Here is a 20,343-nt window from a genome sequence, read left to right on the forward strand (position 1 = left end):
GTACGAATTATAGTACTTCAGCCTGAATGTATTCAATTACTTTTAGCGTTGCTCCACTGTTCCAACTGTGATTCCTTCGGCGGCATCCGTAGGGCTACGGTGAACACATACGTCCGACAGTTGACGAGTTCTGAAATATTGCAAGATACGGTTGACATCGCGGAGTGGTGGTCTCAATCGTTACCGACTAGTCTCTCCGTTGGGGCTGAGATCGGAGATAGTAGTCGTGGAAACGGGGTAGCGAGATACAGCGATAGCTTGGACAGCATCTTTGATCTCGCCCGCGTGTTTCGCTATTCAGTTCAGAGATTTGTTATGGGTATGCCGGTACTCCTCCAATACTTGCAAGGTAGATTAGTTGCCACGACGTCAGACACCCGAGTCGCCGTAAGAATATCATCTGCAAACGCAGCGACTAAGCTGCAAATTGGCCGCCTTCTATTGAAGAACCGGCGTTCGTTCGCGCTACACCACTTTGTGCCAAACTGAGCCTCGAGATCTCGGACAGCTCTGGCGCCAGCTAAGCCGGTCGACGATTCTTTCCACAAGTCCGGCACAGTAGCCAGACCCCGCAGAACTTTATACGTTGGCCAATCACTTTGCACGTCACTAGCTATCGGCGAAACTGACGGCAGTATCGCCGTCACCTTCGCGCCCACCAGATAGAAGCTGAACTTGTACGACAGCAGTGCCGCCTTGCAGTGGAGTCGACATGCGCATTACGTCGCTGAGGCTACCTGGAACCGTCCGCATGGTCGAGCAGATTTGAGCTAAAGAACTTTTGAAATCCTGGTGTAGCCCGTCGATTTTGGCGTTCAACACCGGTACAGCTTTCTGAAGACGCTGTTCAGTTGGGGCTTCCATTGCGTCAACCGCTTGCATAGCCTCACGTTTAAATTCCGTGAACTCCCGGGATTGAAATATGATGTGCTGCCAAATTGGGTGCGTTGGTGCGGATTTATGCAAGAATATAGCATCCTGGAGGATGACCTTACGGAGATATTTAAGCAACTCAAGAAACCCTCCGGCCGCAAGCGATTGTTCCGCTGTTCCTGAAGCAATGGCCTGTTGCCAAACCTCCACCTGCGAAAATACCATACTTTGCAATGCTAACGGGGGATCAACAGAAGCTCGAGCAACAAAAACGCTCCCAATACTTGGTTCAAAACCGGCAAGTGTGCGCATCGCCTGCCTCGGAAGAGATGTGAGGTAGAATTTCTCCATTGATTGGCCGTTCCACCGACCCAAACGGCGAATTTGGGACTCACTTGCGCCTCCCAGGTCCGCCATACGCGATCCGGATCCGTGAGTTTTAGCTTTGTTGTGGACGCCGGCATGTTTCAACGCTGCTGTAATAGCTGCGTTGTGAACTTTGTACGACATTGGTTTCGTGGGATTTTACCTTTTTTAACAGCTTTACCGGATACCAGTGCTCTGAAGACGTGAAGTCGGGAAACGCCTCGCCATCCACATGCCAACGCCAATACAAGTAAAATCCAAGAGTTCCATGGGGGCAGATCTGGACATGCTTATTGCGCATACATGCACTGACTTCAATGCGCCCGACTTGGTTGGTTTTACCCTATCGCATCACCATAACCAGAGCCCTGTATGGCGTGTAGCCCTCGTTTTCGAGAACAATCGCGTGTAAGGCTGCCAATTCCATCATCCGCACCGACTCTCCTCTCATAAGGGCGTAGTGGCTCAGCAGAAAAGCGACCGAATTTCGCAAGTGTTTACCTGAATCACGTGCCGGTGTCCAGAAATACCGAGCTATCTCCTGAACTTGATCGATTGTCGTATAGCCATCCAGTAGTGTATCAGCTCCACGGTCCTCAAAAAAATTCCGCTTCCTCTCATCTTCTTCGTACTCTGTCAGCTTCAATAGGGTCGTCACAGCTTCGTCTCGGGGGGAGGGATTACTGTTCACTTTTGCGCGAGATTACTGCTTCTACAGGTCAACCATCGCCGCAACATAGGAGTTCACAGCAGAACGTCCGACGGTTTCAATTATGTCGCTGGGTGTACTTCCACTCTTGTGGCGCTTGGCCCGGCCAATTACGCGCTCTTGTAGAAAGAGATGAATCTTCTCACCAGTAACTGTACACCGGGTCAGGTCATTAATGCTACGTCTTTTTCCGAGCACCACTCTAAGAACTCCTGTTGCCAACTGCGGTACGCCCTCTGCGGGTTCTTAGGTCGAAGGGTAGTGGCATTCTTGTAGGTCCGCTGGAAGGTCCGCTGGACAGACTCCTTCAGGGCGGCCTGCATTCGACTCTCTGCCTCCGTGATGCCCATTGTTAAGCTGTTCCCTGCACTTGGGTCTCCTTTTCCCGTGCTGGCTTGGCGCGCGTCTAGCGGCTTAGCCCCTAGCCGCAAGATTAGACGTAATTTTGCCCAACCAGCATCTAGAAGACCCCTCGTTAAATAACAAGTTATTTTACCCCCAAAACGTGAGATACCTACAATGATTTGATCGAAAGCCACCAATGCTGACCGGTCCCGGTCCGGACCCCTCTGTGATAATGTTATACAGCGCCCTATTTCCAAAACCAGTTGTATAAAATTTCTAATGCTGTCCTTCTTTCTGCCTTTAATTAACGCCCGCCGGAGGCGGGAGGGTCTAGGGTTTGTTCTCCAAGGGTGAGGGGGGGGGGTTACCGACTTTTGTTAGTTCTAATGGGAGTTTAGATATACATGTAACGGGTTGCTGTAAAAAGGGCTTGCCGGCTAGGCCTTCATGTAGAAGTTTGTATGGGATCCACAACGATCAGCTCCTGCATTGGCTATACATGTAGTTTTTGCTGGGCAACTTTTTGTGGGTTCTATTGTTGGCTTAGCCTTTTCATTTTCTTATAAACAAGTACTCACTCAGCTAATACATAGTTGTTTTCCTATCTGTTGGGGTCATTCCCTCGAGTAGTGCGCCGCGACCCACCAAACTTTGCATGTGCTCAGGACGTGGGCGACAAATTGGCAGATCTCTGTCGAAGTACTTGGCGAGCGGCGCAGCACAAGCAATAGATGATCTCTTGGCCGTGGTCTAGCCATCGCCATGACGGATAACGTTCTTGCTAGTGTCGAGCTTGCGAATTTTCAGCGTTTGAATTCATGCGTAGCTAGCCTTCGTGTAGGCGTCTTCAAGATACTTTCACGCAACATCGAGATCGTACATAAGCGGAGGGGGCGACGACAAAGGTAGCATTCAGGTGATTTATGAAGTTTCTCGGGTATTAATTATGAAAAGTGACACTGTACAGTATCAGGTACCTTTTGGTATGGTAATGTATCTATATATACGAAATCATCTATATAATTCTGGGATAGCAGTAACCCCGCTGTGGCCAGCCCAACACAGGTTAATTAGGCGGCACCTCGGTAACTGAAGCCAGTAATACTGAAGCCGGAAAACTGGCCCCGGTAACTGAAGTTTACTGCCTATGCTCTCCATCCCTCAAATCCGAGACAAGCTCGAGCTCGAGATGGATGGAAATCATCTCGAAAGTTCCGTTTTCGTTGAGTGCCGCGAGCTGCACTTACCGCTGAAGCTCCCTACCAGTCCGCACGTCGTTGGTCAGCGTTACTAGGTTGTCGCTGCGCGCGGTGAGACCGTCGGCAAAGTCAACTCAACTATTATTTGACAGGTAAGGAAGTACATCGCGCACTTCCAGTGCCGCGCTTGCAGCGGAACACACCCATGAAACGATCCCTCACTTCATCAATCCCCTCGTACACAAGCACCTACAGTACATGTACTAAGTTGCTGAAGGGGTGGATAAAGATTAACCGTGTTGTTGGTTATCTGGAGTTCCCAATATGCAGAATGGCACACTAGCTATCATGCAGAAGTGTAAATACTGACGTTCTTAGACTATAAGAGTGTAGCCCGTAGGCACCCCGAGACGTTGGTATAGAGGGCAGAATGCCGGAGAATGAATAACCGTGGATGTGTTGCAATGAATCAGCCCAAGCTGGATGTAGCAGGAAACTACCAGAGGCATCGGCGAAGCCTTGCTCATGTGTCCTAAGTTGCTGAAGTAAATTGCTGAAGTGAAAGAAAAAACGTTTGTGTGCCCACAAGATGGCGTTCGACAGACTAAAGGTTCACGAACACGTACAACTGAGGGCTTGCGCAGTAGGACGTCTGTTCTTCCGGGCACGTAGTGTCAGTGGCCGTGGAGGGCGAGACACGAGAACGCAGGAACACAAGCTTGCTTGCCCACGGAAAGAATGGGATTGAGGAGGAGAAAACCTCTCGGGTGACAACCCCCTCTTGGTTAAACTATGCTATAGAAACCTCAGTATAAACAGGAGCGATACTTCAACTAGAAGCTCCATACTGAAGTATAGTCAACCATTGCAGCTTTGACGAACAGCGGAGCTCGATCAGCCACTACCAGTTCCGTCACTCCCTCTTCGAGATCCGCCACGCAGACAACACTTATTTGCCAGTGCAATCAGTCAGCGGCAGCGGCACACCATTCAGTCTCTCACGCAGTTTGCAGAACTGCGTCGATCCAAGCGGCTTAGTGAAAATGTCTGCAAGCATATCCGACGTAGGGCAGTAGCGTACATCGAAATCTCCACGTTCATACAGATCTCGCACCTTGTGATACTTCAAGTCAACACCTTTAATTTTGTAGTTGCCCTCCGTAGCCTTGATCACTTTGATCGTCGACTGATTGTCTTGAAACAGCACAGTCGGATGGCGTCGGCGGAGTTTCAGCTCTTCGCACATATTGTGCGTCCAAATGATCATCACGGAACACTCGGCCGCAGCAATAAACTGAGCACTACAGGTATCATCTTGGGTAATAGACTGCTTATGGCTCTTGTAGGCGTAAGTACATCCGTTCATCTGAAGCACAACACCCGTGATGGATTTGCGATCATCCTTCTCACTACCGAGATCCGCATCAGCGTAAGCCGTGAAATGTAAATCTGGGCTTACGGGCTTCTTCCTCAAGAGTCCATAATCACGAGTGCCCTTCAAATACCGTAACACTCGTTTTGCCATCACAAAGTGCTCCTTGGTGTACTTGCCAAGGGTTCGCACTGCATTTGCGATCTCTGGGCACGTGCCTTGCACCAGGTACTGGAGACAACCCACCAGCTCTCTGTAGGGTATGCTGGGGTCATTAACTCCGGGTTCGTCCTCCCCCACAAGTTGAGCTACACACTGGACATACCGTCTAGTATGCGTCTCCATCCGACTTTCTACGTCGGAAGGCTGAAGCCATACCTGCAGCACGAACTACCTAGCTCGGCTGAACCGAAGCAGAAGACTCGGCGGAAGCCATCGTCCTCCAGCGCGACTTCGCGCTGGAGCAGCGGGTCGAGCTAATGGTCCAGCTCGGCCGGAACAATCGAGGCGGTCTGGGAGGCCGCCACAACCTGAGGATACTTCAGAGCGCCGAACCCAGCGCTCTAGAACTACTCCACGACCGGAACTCGGTCGTGGGGAGACGCGAGATCAGGGTCAACACCAAGTTGACCACACACGGGGCGTGTTGCCACCACCACCGCCGCCAATTCGTGACGCACACGGCTCAACTCGATGGATAGTTGAGCGGATTGTTGGTCACAGTATCCCGAGAACGAACAGGCAACTGGTTCGTTTTCGTATCCGTTGGAGAGGATTCCCTCCCAACCAAGATACATGAGAGCCACAGAACGTCTTGCTCGAAGACGTCCCGGACATGGTGAGGGCATACGAAGCCCACCATGCGCTACATACTGGAACGTAATGCGAGCGCTGCTGTTAACAGCAGCGCCCTAAGACACTTCGAGGGCAGACATAGGTTCCTGCCCCCGCGGCAGCGACGCGCTTCGCACGTAGCCGCGCATGCTACTCAGCAGCAGAGAGATTCTCCGCTGCGGTCTTCAACTACGACGCGCTCATTCCATTACGAGCGCGCTCTCTTCAAACGTCACGCATTGACCAAACGGTCAATGGTGGTTAGACGTGCCGAGACCGGCACGTCTAACCTTGACAGGGGGGATGGTGTAACGGGGTTACACGCACAAGTGGCTACAGTCACTTGTTACTCTAACAGATGCGATGTCTGTTAGAGGTTTGAACACTTCCTCGACCTTGGTGTAAGGTACACCAATGGCTACATACATTTACGACCACCACGACGGGTGGTCCGTACACATTTAGGATTCCTATTGGCTGAAAGCAGCATCTTTTAGCCAATGAGTGACATGCATAGCATTGGAATTCTGCCAACCAGCCGTTGGCAGATTCCTAGTTTAGAATATTACATCTAGAGGAAGTCAGAAACATAAAACAAAAATTGCAGTTCTCATCTTTACCAAAACACGCAACTTGGAGTCTTTATCTTGTTTAAAGTATACTCGTGGATCTCGAGTATACTTAACTCAAGTAAAAGAAACCTACGCTTCCTCATACACGTGCGCATACGTGTAAGCCGTAGTAGTGAGCCAAGGTAGGCCCACTACAAACGAGGAAGCACGTGGCTTCCAAGTCTTTCGACGGCTGCGACGAGTAGGGTAGGCGCGAGTGGGCGTACACCCGAGTGGCTAGAGACGGCGAGAAGATCGGAACTCAGTTCGTGCACGGCAGGTAGACGTGTATTGTAGTTAGACGGTAGCAGATACCGCGACTAGTTCATCTAAATAAAATAGGTGCGGCTGTCAGTCGGACACCCACCGGCGCGGTGTCATACGTTTTGACATCGACGGCCAGACGGACTTCAGATCGCATCAGCACGGTCGCGACCAACCCCGAGCGTGTGGGGCTAAACACTTTGCAGTTTGTTTTGCTTTGGTTTGCTTTCGGTCGGTTCGAACCACTTCAAACCAAACCGTGAAACCGTAATGAACCTGGTTTGCTGGTAATTTTTGTTTGGTTTGAACTATGAACCTGGAGGTTGGTTTGATTTGTTTCAGGCGTGACAAATCCAGAAAAAAGCAGTTTCAAAATTGTTTCTTTTTTTACTAAACTTGGTAACAGAAGACAATGCTGCAGGCTGCAGCAGAATAGTAAATGAGCAAAATATATCTCACGCGAAAAGAAAATAGATAAACAGAAGACAAGCTTCGGTAAACACCAATTGATCTATGGACAACAAACAAAGCCCTACGTTCACTTCTTGCGCTAAGTAGGCCCACAGACTTAGAAGTTGTACTTGGATTTCTTGTTCTCGAGCACTCGGCGCACCATCCAGCCGTCCGTGTCGCGCATAGCGTTTGAAGTGAGCGCGTCCATGAGGCACGGCTTGAAGTTGGCAGGCTTCGGCTGCTGGTAAAAGTCCGGCAGTCCGAAGCTGTGGCCAATCTCGTGGGCGACGATCGTAAGCTGGTCGTCGTCGATGTGCGCCATCATGTCTTCGAGGTCCACCTGCTGGAAGTTGTAGGTTCCCCAGCCGCCACCCAGCCCCTGTGTCGGCTGGAGGTAGGCATCGTACGGCTTACCGTCGCAACCACTACCTCCGGGCGACGAGCCATCGACCGAGCGGTAGCAGCTCTCGGGGCACTGCGGGGCTCCCTTATCGTCAAGGTCGCCGATGTAGATCTTGCCAAGCGAGTCGTCCGACCACTCCAGGTTGGAGGCTTCACGAGCCGCCCAGCCCACGATGTTGACCTTGATCTCGTCGTACGGCCAGCAGTTGTAGCCGATGAGCCAGTGGTTCCACAGATTGTACTGGCGGGTCAGCATGGCTTGGAACTTGCTGGCTTGAGCCTTGCTGAGCTTCGTCTCCTTGCTGTCCCAGCGGATGCAGTAATTGAGCGTGCCCTTGTTGGCCACGATGTGGTCCATGATCCAGTTGTCGTAGGGCTCCACCTCCGCCTTCATGCGGTTGTCCCAAATCCACTGGAGGTCCTTCGTGCTGATGTAGCTGTCCGGATCGCCCACGACACACTCACTCGACTTGGACTTGATGGTTCCAAACGGAGCGTGGGCAGCGGTGCTGTTCGCGGCCGTAGCGGGCGAGGCTACCAAAGCGGTGGCCAGGGCGAGAGCGGAGACGCTGGAGAGAAGACCTGGGGCCATTTTGGATAAATGGAGAATGAGGTGTTGCTTGGCAATGCGAAGACGCAGACTCGCAATGGCGATGCTACGATGGCCTTGACGTTTCTGGCGACCTTGATGCAGCCTGCATGGTGTCCATAAGGTGAAGGAGCAAGACGATTCCACTGATAACAACAACAGTACGAACCGTATTCGTGTAAGTGTGTAAGGTAAGGTGCCAGTTTCGTGCCTACAACCAGTTCCGTGCCTACTTGTTTTAGCCAATTAGCATCTTCTCCTTGTCAAACTCTCGTAGTCTATTGGTAGATTTTTCCAGCGTCACATGCAATTTCCGGTGATGAGCCTCCTAAAAAATGCTATCAAAAAGAGGCAGGAAACTGGCAGCTCACTCCAAACCAACAAGCTTTTCAAAACAATAACAAGAAGTTCTGCAAAATTTACACGGCCCAGCGTGAAGTACATAAATTCAGCCCAATCGCGTAGATTTAGCGGGTGCAATCAGATTTCGGAATGGACAATTCAATGAAAAGTTATGCCACAGCAAGTCCGCAAGTTCGAAGGACGGCACGAAACTGGCAGAAGACCTTATGAATACCTTTGTCCAGGTGTTTACACGGACTCAAACAGGTGCTGGAAGCGAGGGGTGTCCGATAGGTTGATCGCTGGTTTTGAATGGACTTACTGGTGGTGCGTGAGCCTCGCGCATCCCCAGGATACAACTGTCAGAGAACAGCAGAATTATAGAAAGAGCGAGCCGGGGAATTGAAGCCAATACAGTACCAAATTCCGCTGGCCACGTTTGTAGTGGTACATGGTCGTTAGCATGATCCCGATTATTAATTCAAAGCATCCTCGACCATCCACCATATAAACTACCTAGGTAGTGCAAACGCGTGTGCCATTAAAGTTCAAAATAATGGCTCAATGGCTCAAGCGAATTGGTGCCGGTTGTCGACACGTGTGCGTACCACGGCGTAACCAGAGTAATCTGGTACGTGTAGTAGGATATCATTATTGATTAAACCGTTATGTAAGCCGAGAGGGAGGACTTTTCGTACCAGCTAGGTTTCACCAACTAAGAAGAGTCTCGAGATGAATGACTACCGTCTAACTCCGCAACTATGGTAGCCAGATTCACTATACACTAACAAACAGTTTGCAAATGCTAGTACGAATAGTGGGTTGTGCGAACAATACCGCCATCTAGAGAAATTGCTACAAAAGTGACGTGGGGCACAAGAGCAACCGCTCCCTGAGACACACTTGCTGTACAGTAGTGGGTTTGGCAAGTAGGCGTCGCTCTATCCTGGATAGTTTCAACACGGGCAGTTCGGTCGAGCCGCTCGACATCGACTCAAGCGCCACAAATTCTCATCAGGTGTGCGTTCGGCTGTACCGAAGTACTTGAACTGTATGGCGAACGCGCGCACGCTGTTGTTGTCATTTCTGCATCGAATTGTTGTGTACACATGCGCATGCACCGCATGTCAAGCCTATCATAGCCGCTGTTTCCAGGGAAAGCGTGTAATACCAGTCTAATAATAGCAGCTGATTCCATGCGAAGCAAAGATCACGAACAGCAAACTCAATCCCCGAATACTGTACGGGGAACGGGGCCCCTTTTACAGTCCGTTAACCGCTTACAGCGAGTTATCGTTCTCCGCAGCCCAAGACGCTTCTAAAATCTGTAGCATTGCTGTCAATTGTAAAATTTGCCGTAGAGGAGTGAGTGGAAAGTCGGATTGTCGATTCAATTATAAACATTGAATTGAATTGCATTGAGTACGATATTTTTATATGACGAAACACAAAAACAAAAGCCTTCGATACTGTACGCGGTCCACCACACCGCTGCCCGCATCCAGCAAGCCGGTGGGCACTGTACGGTGTCGTTGTATTCCCCTGAGATGCTGGGAATCCCCACCACTATTCACTTATTAAATAGTGGTGGGGAATAGTGACTATTATAATACCTCACGACTTCGATGCCACGACAAACAAGCATACTAGTTAAAAAATGCCCCGACTTTGCTGTAGGCTCATTGAACAGGTTGCAGTGTAATCACAAAACGCGAAAGCAACTCAAACAATAAAGCGACTCCCATCTTAGGTCCTGTGCCTGGTATAGGAGAGTTGCAGAGATTAATGCTGGGTAACCCAGTGGCATGTGCAACCTTGTCGTACAGCAACAGTCTGCCCGAGTAAGGAACGCCTGATATATATAAAGACGCAGAATATATAAATTGATGTTAAGTTGAGTATACTTTTCCAATGTACTGATTTAGTTATTTCAAAATGAACTGAAGAGCAGCTTTACCTACGAGTCCGGAATGATTCCAACAGTGGCGTATGGTCGAAGCACTAACCTTTGACCAGGCATCCTCGCACCACAACAGCGCTGTCAACTGGTCGACCTCGTAGGGATTATCTAGCCCTTCACCAAGCCGGTCTAGAGCCTGCATCATCTTGCGGGATAGAATGTGTCGCTTAATACAATGAATGATTCCTTGGTCCTTCTCCAGCGGCCGCCCCAGCAGGACTGCACTTGACTTGATTATGCGGCATATCGTTGTCTTGCCTGGGGCGGCCGGGAGGCTGAACTCCGTCACAGCCCACTCAGCCAGGCCCCTGTAGGAGAGAGCAGGTGTGCGGGCTGCCTTGTCGAGGATGCCCACTTTCTCAGACCAAGTGAGGCGGAGACGCTTGGACGGTGTGGACTTCATGGGTGGAGTGGGGGAGGAGGTGGGCTTGTGGGGCGAGGTGCAAAAGCAAAAGTGCGAGTCTACCACTACGGTACATGTAGTTTGAAGTCTAGTAAGATCGCTAAATGCGCGCCATTTTTCAAACGAGGGTGGAGAGCTGATGATTGGCACTGGATTTTTCACCTTAGTACCTCAGTACCTTGCACATCCCCCTATCGCCACATCGACTGAAAAATAATATAAAATATGTGAGGCTATTAGTTGTACACCCGTTCCTTATACCCGTTCCTTATTCGGGCAGAATTCTGTACAGTACATGTACACGTTCTATATACCTTATGTGCTTACTGACGTTCAGTCATTACCGACAACTCTATGAGCCAATCATGGACTTTCAAATATTGTACCGTTGTAGTTTATTTTAAGTCCTTACTGACAGCATACAAATCACAAGTCACAACACAATTTATGTTTTGCAGGTCACTTTTATTCTGAGTCGTGGGATGGTGTCTTCAATAAATGTGCTTGTCATAGCACACGTAGAGGGGGTGTTGCGATTTAGGAAAGTGCATTGCTTCGTTTGGATGAGTCAAATGACAAACCAACGCCTCCTGTAGCAGCCACAACCAGTTTCCTTAAGATGGCGCCAAGTAGATTACCAGTGCTTGTCGCGGCGACTCTAGCCGCGACGTCTTCCGCCGTTGACTTTAGCGGTCAGAATGACATCACGCAGGCGTAGGGACCGTCGCCCCCGGTGAGGAAACGCAGACCGGGACGAATAGCTTCAGGGGCTCCGAGTTCCAAAACCAGTGGACGCAGACAGCGTCTTCCTCGAATAACGCGCCCCCAACAGCCTCGAGTGGAGACTGGAACCAGCCGATGACGACGGAATTCCCCTCTGTTTGGACTCCGACGAGTGGGCAGGCCAGCGGAACCGGATGTCGCCGCCAGCGTCAACGGAGACTCCGAGTGGAGACTCTAGTGGATACGCTAATCCACCGCTTAGCGTGGACTCCAGTGGGTCAAGCGAAGGTGGATGGGACGAAAGCGTGGAATGCAGCGGGTCGGACGATGATGTGGACTATGGGAGTCTCGAGTGCAGCGGGTCGGACGACGAAGAGGAATCGCAGCAGTCGGTGCCGAGTTCGACTGGGGGATCTGAGAACTCCACTCCCTCGACGACAACAACGCCGACGCTGACCTCTAGCGGAGAAACCGATCAGGAATCATTTCAGCCGCCCTCGATAGCTTCTTCATCGGATACATCCACCTCCATGGCCTCTGGTACTGTCGAAAACTCCAGCCCGGCGACAACCACATCGAGTCAAACTGGAGCCGAGGAGGATTCGTCGCAGGCAATGCAAAATTCGTCCAAAACTTCCTCGTACGAGAGTGCGTCGTCGTTATGGCGCCAGAGCAAGACAACCCGGCGCAAACGTCTTCTAACAGTACCTCAAGCGCTAAGCACGCCCCATTCGGAGCCATCAAGTCCAAGTCGGGTGAGTGTGTCGTGGGCGACCCGGACAGCTACATCAGCACGAAGGACCTCCAGTGGAATTGGGACAACCGCATGAAGGCGGAGGTGGAGCCCTACGACAACTGGTCATGGACCACATCGTGGCCAACAAGGGCACGCTCAACTACTGCATCCGCTGGGACAGCAAGGAGACGAAGCTCAGCAAGGCTCAAGCCAGCAAGTTCCAAGCCATGCTGACCCGCCAGTACAATCTGTGGAACCGCTGGCTTATTGGCTACGACTGCTGGTCGTACGACGAAGTCAAGATCAACATCGTTGGCTGGGCTGCTCGTGAAGCCTCCAACCTGGAGTGGTCGGACGACTCGCTTGGCAAGATCTACATCGGCGACCTTGACGATAAGGGAGCCCCGCAGTGCCCCGAGAGCTGCTACCGCTCGGTCGATGGCTCGTCGCCCGGAGGTAGTGGTTGCGACGGTAAGCCGTACGATGCCTACCTCCAGCCGACACAGGGGCTGGGTGGCGGCTGGGGAACCTACAACTTCCAGCAGGTGGACCTCGAAGACATGATGGCGCACATCGACGACGACCAGCTTACGATCGTCGCCCACGAGATTGGCCACAGCTTCGGACTGCCGGACTTTTACCAGCAGCCGAAGCCTGCCAACTTCAAGCCGTGCCTCATGGACGCGCTCACTTCAAACGCTATGCGCGACACGGACGGCTGGATGGTGCGCCGAGTGCTCGAGAACAAGAAATCCAAGTACAATTTTTAACTGCAATCACGTCTTCATGGGGAAAGGTGGTAATGCGGAGTAAGCTTTTTACGGTTTTTGCAAGCAATTTTTTCTTTGTCGCTGTTATTGTGAAAACCGCTTCTTTTGCCTATTTTGGTTGTAAATCTATCGCTTAGCAGCCTGATTTAGCTCGATCGATTTGTAAATCGATCGCGTCCCTGCTAAGCATATGTGAGTGGGTGTACAGATTAGACGAACGATTCAGTCAATATAGACGCGTTTGGAGCAGAATGTCCACCTTGTACTGGGCAATCGTGCAGCCTGGCGATGTATATGGATCACAAATTGTGATTCACAATGGATTTAAACCCTGATGTGTACTCTGATTAACCCTTTGAGTACCACCCGCTTGGTAGTGACACTATATTGCGTTTTAGGGTAGCCAATAGGATATCTAGAAACCCCGTTTATATGACCAATCACGCACAGCTCTCTGCGCTTCCAGATCAAGGTAAAAAGAGGCTTCGAGTGCCAAAATGTCGGATAAAACGTTGACACCTGATTCACGCTGTGCAAAAATAGTCTGGCTTTCTTTCTCCCCCTACAGACTTTCACTCGCCATGGATGTACGATACTGCCACTACTGCCGCGCGATACCGTGCGATTGGGAGACGTACGGCAGCGAGCTCGTTGATAGTCTAAGGCGCCTACTCGACACGTACAAAAAAATCCCGCACCCTCACAACGTCAGCAAGGCGCTCTATCAAGTCTACTACTACCTGAAGCATGGTCGGCTAGACCCAGAACCAAGCTACAGCATCCCCGCCTGCATCAATATCAAACTACAAGAAGGTACATACATGTAGTATTGCTGTCGGTTGGATACATGTAACTTGACGAGTTTGTGATATGTAGCTATCCAGGCTCAGGGTGAAGACAAGCTAGTTCTCTGATAGTGGTGGGCTGTATGAATATGGGCTGACAGCGCTACGCTACAAGTTGATGTGGCTTATTTCGATATATTCGAACATTCTAATCACCAACATTCTTCGTGTTCTCACCGATTATCGTTCTACCTGTAGATGCATTCGCCAGTTTGATCGTGATTGGGATCGGCATTCTGTAAGTTTGCGCTGTTGATGACTGCTCTTATGTCTATATGGTATTCTACTACATCAAAGTACATTTCTATTAAGTGGATCGTGAAGCTTTTCCAATGTTCAGGATATCAGCCAAACGGGCGGTGGGTCGAACTAGGCACTTGGAATTGCACAGCCCTCGGCAGTTCGTGCGATGGCATCTGCATGTACCCCGGCGTCTCCAACACTTCCTCCACCCTGTTGACTTCGTCAGAGCCAGTGTTCGAATTGTACAGCGTCTCTCGTTGGATTGATCTCCCGGACAAGACTGACGAGACGCCGTCCACGATTATTGTTCGGCACGGAGACGTAACGGAGGTGCGGCTGCTGCTGAGTCACCACTCGCTCGTGGCCACTCCTGCTCGGTGCTGCTAGTGTTGTTTCTTACCAAGTTAATAACTCTTAATAACTGGTATTAGTAATTTTAGGCATTTAATAACGATGGTATTACCTTTGTGTATCATTTGTGTATCGTAATACTTAAATATTGTCTTAAGCATTTTAACTTCTGGAAGAGCAAGCTTTTGCTCATATCAGCTTCCCACACAATGCTAGCCTGCACGCGCGCGGTGCGTTCTCCGGTCCCAGGCTGGAATCTCTCCCCTAAATCTACGCGTCGCTCGGCACCAGCTCGTTGCTCGGTCAGGACGTGAACGGCGCCGGCGCCACGCTGGCCACGGGGCTCGCAAAAATAGGCCCAAGGTGCTCTACGACGCGTACATCGCCCCACATTCAAGCTGATCAGCAACGGCTCCGCAACGCAGTAGTCAAACGCCCGCTGGATGTCATCAAGGAAGCCATCGTGTACCTGCACTTCTGCTTTTCGGCCCGAGACGATGGACTGCGACAAGGCCACTCAGACTGCTTACAGAAGATCTCTTCACGCGCCATGCTAGTGGACATGACGGAGACCGAAACCATGACGCTCGGCCTGGCCCTCGCGGACCCCATGTATACGTCGACGGGCGACCTGCAGGTCAACGGCTCGTTCACCAAGGACCTGCGCTTCTTCAGTGGCCAGAAGTCAGCCATGCACGCGCTCCGTGCCGCCGGTGTTGGCGTCTACATCATCGGCGCGTCACCCGAGTTGTACACCGTTGCGGCCGGCAGTTACTTCGGACTAGGCGACATGGTGCCCAAGGAGAACAGGTGCGGCGTGCGCTTCACGACGGACGAGGCCGATGCTTCACTGCTGAGCGACAGGACCTGCGAGTTCTTTGGCACTACGGTGTCCGGCACCAACAACACCTATCTCCTGCAGGGCGGGCCTAGCCGTCAGTACGTGGACCACGTCACGTGCCTGCTGGCCGAGGGATTCATCAAAAATAAAGTAAGTGCCGCTGGGAGAGCGTGTAGCTGGATATGGTGGATCTCATGAGTTTGTGTGTTGTGCTGCAGATTCGCAAGAGAGGGAAGGGCTTGAAGAGTATCATATACATCGCCGAGGTGGCCATTATGCTGTTACATGAACGAACAGCTCGCTGGTAAGGGTTGGACGAGGCCTAAATGTTGCGCTACAAGCGTTGATGTTACATTATTACTGCATTCTTAACCAAATATGACGCTTCTTTTTTTGTGGGAGTGCTAGTGCGCGTTCTGCTGTACCAATATGCGCCGTTGCGCTGGCAGCTCAGTGACAGAAGTTCAAGTTGAGGTCATCTCGTAGAAGGGCAACCTGTTTCGGCGGGTACTGCACGATGCACTGAATATGTGAGCTAACTGATGTGAAGCTCTACGATTATAAGAAGAGCAAGAAGAGCTGGCGTTTGCATTATTTGAACTCGGATTAGTCAGGGCAAAAGCGGTTTAGCCCTCCACCTCTCCTTCACCCCTAGCAAGTTCGCCACCACTAAGGTCACCAAAGTGTTCTGCGACCGCCATGGCCACGGGTCCACACGCAGCTTCACCACGCACAAGCACAGAAAGGTTGTGTGCGCGCTGAAACAGGGTGGTGAGGCCGGCAAGAGCAAATCGAACATCCTCGGCTGCGTGCATGAGTGATCAAGGCTCGAGTAGCGCGACGACGAATATGCCGTCACGTCCGACAAGCACCATCAAGTCTACCCCTATCATGAACAACTACCCAAGTCCGCAGCAGAACCAAAACTCCTCACGAGAAAATGAAGCGGAGGAAGCTGCTAGAAATATCATCAGCCGAGGCAGCATCTAGAAGAAATTCGAAAGAGGTTGAAGCCAATGCATTGATACACATTTGCATGAGGACGACGACTCTATTTGACTAACTAGTGCATGATATGTAATCAAGAAGGCGTGAACGGAATGAAAATATGGATCGTGTTGCGCGTGAACAAAGTCAAATATGCTAATGCTCCCAGGTTGGACCAAACAGCACCCTCGGCGAGTGGTGGGTGCGTCCAGTGCTCGACTGTGGAGTTGGAGGTAGTCCACATGCTACCCCCTGAAAATACGAGACGATCGCAAGTTGGTTGACTCGGTGTTGTTGCACTTGCCGATCCGGGCGGCCTCACGACCGGTGGCACAAGCTGGCGCTCATCAGCACGCGTGAAAACGGTTCCGCTGCTTGTTGACTGCGTAAGTGCGACCGACTGCGTAGGAGCGACCGACTGCGTAAGAGCGACCGCAGCCTCGTCACTGCATACTGTGCTGGTATTCGTCGCTTGGTCGGGTAGCGGGTTGGCTAGCGCAGGCGAAAATAGTGTTCTTCGAGCTAGCGGGGGTGGGACAGCTTCACGTTGGTCGGTCTGCGAGGGCGTGAAGAATCGTGATCGGTGCGCCGTATTAGACCGACTACCGCGCATGCGACTGGAGCTGTTGGGAGCAATTGACGCAACGATGTCATCATCGCTGTAGTCGTCACTCGCGCTGCTTTCGCCCTCTTCTTCTGCATTGACTTGATAGTGCACTGCACTAGTTGCAGCCTTGTCACCCGCATTCGAGTACAAATATGCTAGCTTTTCCACGCGATCGGGTTTCAGCCGATTTCGTCGCTTGGTGCGGATGAAGGAGTGAACACTCCACGAGCGCTCACTCGCAGCGGACGACGTCGGGATGCTCAAAACGCGGGTAGCCAAAACATGTAGGAGCGGAAACTTGTTAACCTTGACCAGCCACCAGTCTAATGGCGTGTCCCTCGCGTTTTTTTCGTGGTCTTCGGCTGTCCAGGACTTCTTCACGCGAATAAAAGCCATGACAGCTCGGCGAACCGCATTTGGAGATACGTTGGAGGGTAGACCAACTCGTGTAGCTAGATCTACGCATGCATCGACTGCATTGTCCAAATCATCACCTTCAAAGTCGTCCGTAGACTTAGTTGGGTCCAGTAAAAATGCAGCGAGGATTGATTCGCGCTTGAGGAAGTTCCAGCGGGAGCTAATCTGGCCTCGGATCGTGTTAAGAATACCAGAAGCAACATCATCAGTTTCGCGGTTGTAGATGACGTGGGTTTTCAGTCCACGAAAGTATTCATACACCATCGAAAGGCAACACCCATCCTTTTCGAGAGCGCCGAGAGCTTGGATTATCGGGTTCGTCAGTCGCATTACGGCTCTGGCATTCACCCAAAACATGCTATCAGCCAAAATGGACTCGACGCGATTGAGTTTGGCAGCAGCATCTCCGTAACGAGCCAGAAATTCATGGTTGGAAAACAACTCACGCAGCACATCTTCGTTCCTCACGACACTGGAAATACAATTTGTGCTCGAGTACCACAGCGTCGAAACAGGGATGATTAGCGCGCGTCGTCGCTGCCGGGTACCAAGATACTTGCGTTGCAGAGCCCGAAAGCGATAAAGAAGCGCTGCACGTTTACGCACAAATTTGGTAACTAGGACGGCTTTCTTGAAGACGTCACTCATGAGCTCCATCCCGAACATGTCTTTGAGTAGAAGATTGATCATGTGTGCCGCGCAGCCGTTACACGTTAGACTTGGTATCTTGGCCATTAGAAGCTCCCATGACTTACGCCTGTTAGACGCGTTGTCCGTCACAACAGCGCATACGGATCCTTTTCCGACGACATTTTCAACAGCTTGAATCAACTTGTTCAACTCTGACGCCATGAACTCCCCTGTATGTTGTTTGTCGGCGCAGCGCTCCGATGACCAAAATATGGGTCGGATAAATGGAGACGTCACCATAAAGTTGATAATGGACTCGCTGTTGGGATCGGACCATCCGTCGCATACAATGGCAACGTACTGCTGCTCCCTCAGCACCTCCATAACGCTGACAACTTCCTCCGCGTACGCGCTATCAAGCAGTGAGGTCGCCAAATCTTGGCGTGAAGGGAGCGTCATTCCGGGCCGGTACTTCGTCAGGATACACCTCATGGCTCCATTTTCGATGACTCGAAACAGAATGCCGCAGGCATAGAACGCTTTGGCAATCTGAAGATGGAACTCCTTTTCAGTCACTGAGACCGGTCCTAGCACACTCGTAGCCATTTCAGGCCGCGAACGCTTGGATGGACTGTGGGGCCTATCGGAAGTGTCGGGACGATCTCGCTTGGAGGGTGTTACTGGGTAATTAGCCCGGACGTCCGCTGGGGCGCAGGGACAGCTGCGAATGTGTGGGCGGAGGTTTTTCTTGGGCTGGGCATTCTTGATGAGCTTGGAGCAGTGCGTGCACGTCACGTCGGGGTGCTGCTTCTTCGGGTTGGCCCAACGTGGCACAACCACAATGTACTCGGTCCACACGCCAACTGAAGGGCGACCAAGGCCAGACCCTTCACTGCTAGCCCGGTCCTCGTTGCGGTGGCCGTTTTGGTCCATGGAGCTTGCAGGCTCTACAGGAGCAAGTTTGCGAATGCAGCGACGAGAATAGGCCCCGTGCGCGAGCTGCCTGCCACGTGGAGCATACGCAGATTCATGTCGGTAGACCTCCACGTACGTTGACAACTTCACGAAACGCGTTGACCGAATATTTCTGCCACACCAACTATACACATGAGGTATTACCGTTAGCAGATCGAATATTTCTGCCACACCAACTATACATAAAAGTTATTGACGTTAATAAATGGAAAGTACGAAGGTAATAACGGTAACTGGTAATATCTGGATGAGGATTTGACCAACTCTAGACACAACTACTGTATCCTTGGGGCATGGTTGAGAGAGTTACCCGTGTTGTGAGAAGTTGGCTACGAATCGATCATTCGCGACGGCCCGTAGCCCACAGCATCGCGCCAATTAGATAGTTAAGCTAGTTACTTCCAGAATACCAAGATCAAATTGGCGACTTTCGTGATTGCTACAGTGTAGCGGTCGAATTCATCTCCCACATAACAAAACGTTATAACTTCTTTACTTTAAACGATATCAATATTATTTTTCTATTGGGTATAGAGAAGAAATTTCGTATAGTACCGGTTAGTTTTTGTCGGCAAGGCTGCAGCAGTTCTGACACTCTGTGCCCAGTCAAATCGACTGTTCTGAAACAGGCCACTTATCTTGCTCGGCTTGTTGAGCAAGTCATATAGCTACGCTGCGTCGGTCCTACTTCGAGTCGCTGCAACTCTAACACCCTCTGGTCGACAGCGATACTCAACCGCTGCACCCGATCGTCCGCCACAGTGCGTTCGACCGAATTTATTAGGGGGGTATGCAAACCTCTTCTACCACGCAAGTTACTGTCAACCTCTAGTCAGCACTAACCTACGATCCCGTCTCGTGTTCCACGCAGGGTTCCCAGCTCCGGCCAGTCACTCAGTCAGCGCTTCCGTCAAATCCTCCTCGGTCTCGTCCTTGTAGAGCTTGCGCTCTGTCGCGTACGTGTCCGTGGACCCGCTCGTCTTGCCCTCGTCCGCGTGCGCGTCCGAGTCTGTTGCCTGCTGCTGCTTCGGCAGCAAAATCCGTTGTGTGTGGCCTCCTCTCGCTGCCGCAGCCCGCTGCTCCGTCCTTCAATGTCGACTCAATAGGAGTCACCAACTGCAGCTCGCTCGAGCTGCTTATTGTGCCACTCTTGGACGCGTGGACCACACAGAATCCGCCCTCCGCCACCGTCACGACCTCGAGGACCGCCCCCGTACTGCCTATCGTGGACCTGCTGTCGTGCTCCTTAGCCAGCGGCTTCGTGTCGCCGTCCGTCACCACCTCCAGCGTCTCGTAGGTATCCACCACCGCTGCTGTTTGCCTCATGGGGTCCATCTGCCCGGGCCCCCTGTTACAGCTCCATCCAAAATCAACCAGCAAATGGTGTGGGTGACCCATTGGGTCCCGCTAAGGACCTGGACAGATGTATTGAATGAAGTATATTCATGCGCAGGCGAATACAGCAGCTCGTGCGGTTGTTGTATCGCGGCTTGGCC

The 20,343-nt window shown here is 51.4% G+C and overlaps 7 protein-coding genes across 7 annotated transcripts; 3 read left to right on the plus strand and 4 right to left on the minus strand.

Annotated features, from left to right (window-relative positions):
* Positions 1-7,141: 7,141 nt before the first annotated feature.
* Positions 7,142-8,020, minus strand: PHYSODRAFT_506516 (hypothetical protein; the record flags this gene model as incomplete). Its single annotated transcript, XM_009530154.1, has 1 exon — positions 7,142-8,020. The coding sequence occupies one exon, from the start codon at positions 8,018-8,020 to the stop codon at positions 7,142-7,144; it is 879 nt and encodes a 292-aa protein (XP_009528449.1).
* Positions 8,021-10,284: 2,264 nt separating this feature from the next.
* On the minus strand, positions 10,285-10,722 carry PHYSODRAFT_508521 (hypothetical protein; the record flags this gene model as incomplete). Its single annotated transcript, XM_009530155.1, has 1 exon — positions 10,285-10,722. One exon carries the CDS (start codon positions 10,720-10,722, stop codon positions 10,285-10,287), a length of 438 nt encoding a protein of 145 aa, XP_009528450.1.
* A 917-nt stretch (positions 10,723-11,639) lies between these two features.
* On the plus strand, positions 11,640-12,951 carry PHYSODRAFT_255182 (neutral zinc metallopeptidase, Zn-binding site; the record flags this gene model as incomplete). Its single annotated transcript, XM_009530156.1, has 2 exons — positions 11,640-12,093; positions 12,245-12,951. The coding sequence occupies 2 exons, from the start codon at positions 11,640-11,642 to the stop codon at positions 12,949-12,951; spliced, it is 1,161 nt and encodes a 386-aa protein (XP_009528451.1).
* A 497-nt stretch (positions 12,952-13,448) lies between these two features.
* Positions 13,449-13,778, plus strand: PHYSODRAFT_301590 (hypothetical protein; the record flags this gene model as incomplete). Its single annotated transcript, XM_009530157.1, has 1 exon — positions 13,449-13,778. One exon carries the CDS (start codon positions 13,449-13,451, stop codon positions 13,776-13,778), a length of 330 nt encoding a protein of 109 aa, XP_009528452.1.
* A 1,192-nt stretch (positions 13,779-14,970) lies between these two features.
* PHYSODRAFT_255188 (hypothetical protein) lies at positions 14,971-15,539 on the plus strand (the record flags this gene model as incomplete). The annotated part of the gene is made up of 2 exons (XM_009530158.1): positions 14,971-15,381; positions 15,450-15,539. 2 exons carry the CDS (start codon positions 14,971-14,973, stop codon positions 15,537-15,539), a joined length of 501 nt encoding a protein of 166 aa, XP_009528453.1.
* A 1,424-nt stretch (positions 15,540-16,963) lies between these two features.
* PHYSODRAFT_407261 (hypothetical protein) lies at positions 16,964-18,172 on the minus strand (the record flags this gene model as incomplete). The annotated part of the gene is made up of 2 exons (XM_009530159.1): positions 16,964-17,960; positions 17,994-18,172. Coding segments are annotated over 2 exons (1,176 nt in total), but the record flags the coding sequence as incomplete, so codon positions are not given.
* A 1,569-nt stretch (positions 18,173-19,741) lies between these two features.
* PHYSODRAFT_301591 (hypothetical protein) lies at positions 19,742-20,245 on the minus strand (the record flags this gene model as incomplete). The annotated part of the gene is made up of 1 exon (XM_009530160.1): positions 19,742-20,245. One exon carries the CDS (start codon positions 20,243-20,245, stop codon positions 19,742-19,744), a length of 504 nt encoding a protein of 167 aa, XP_009528455.1.
* Positions 20,246-20,343: the final 98 nt, after the last annotated feature.

Source organism: Phytophthora sojae (assembly GCF_000149755.1).
Source record: "Phytophthora sojae unplaced genomic scaffold PHYSOscaffold_5, whole genome shotgun sequence".
In the NCBI taxonomy this organism is placed as follows: domain Eukaryota; phylum Oomycota; class Peronosporomycetes; order Peronosporales; family Peronosporaceae; genus Phytophthora; species Phytophthora sojae.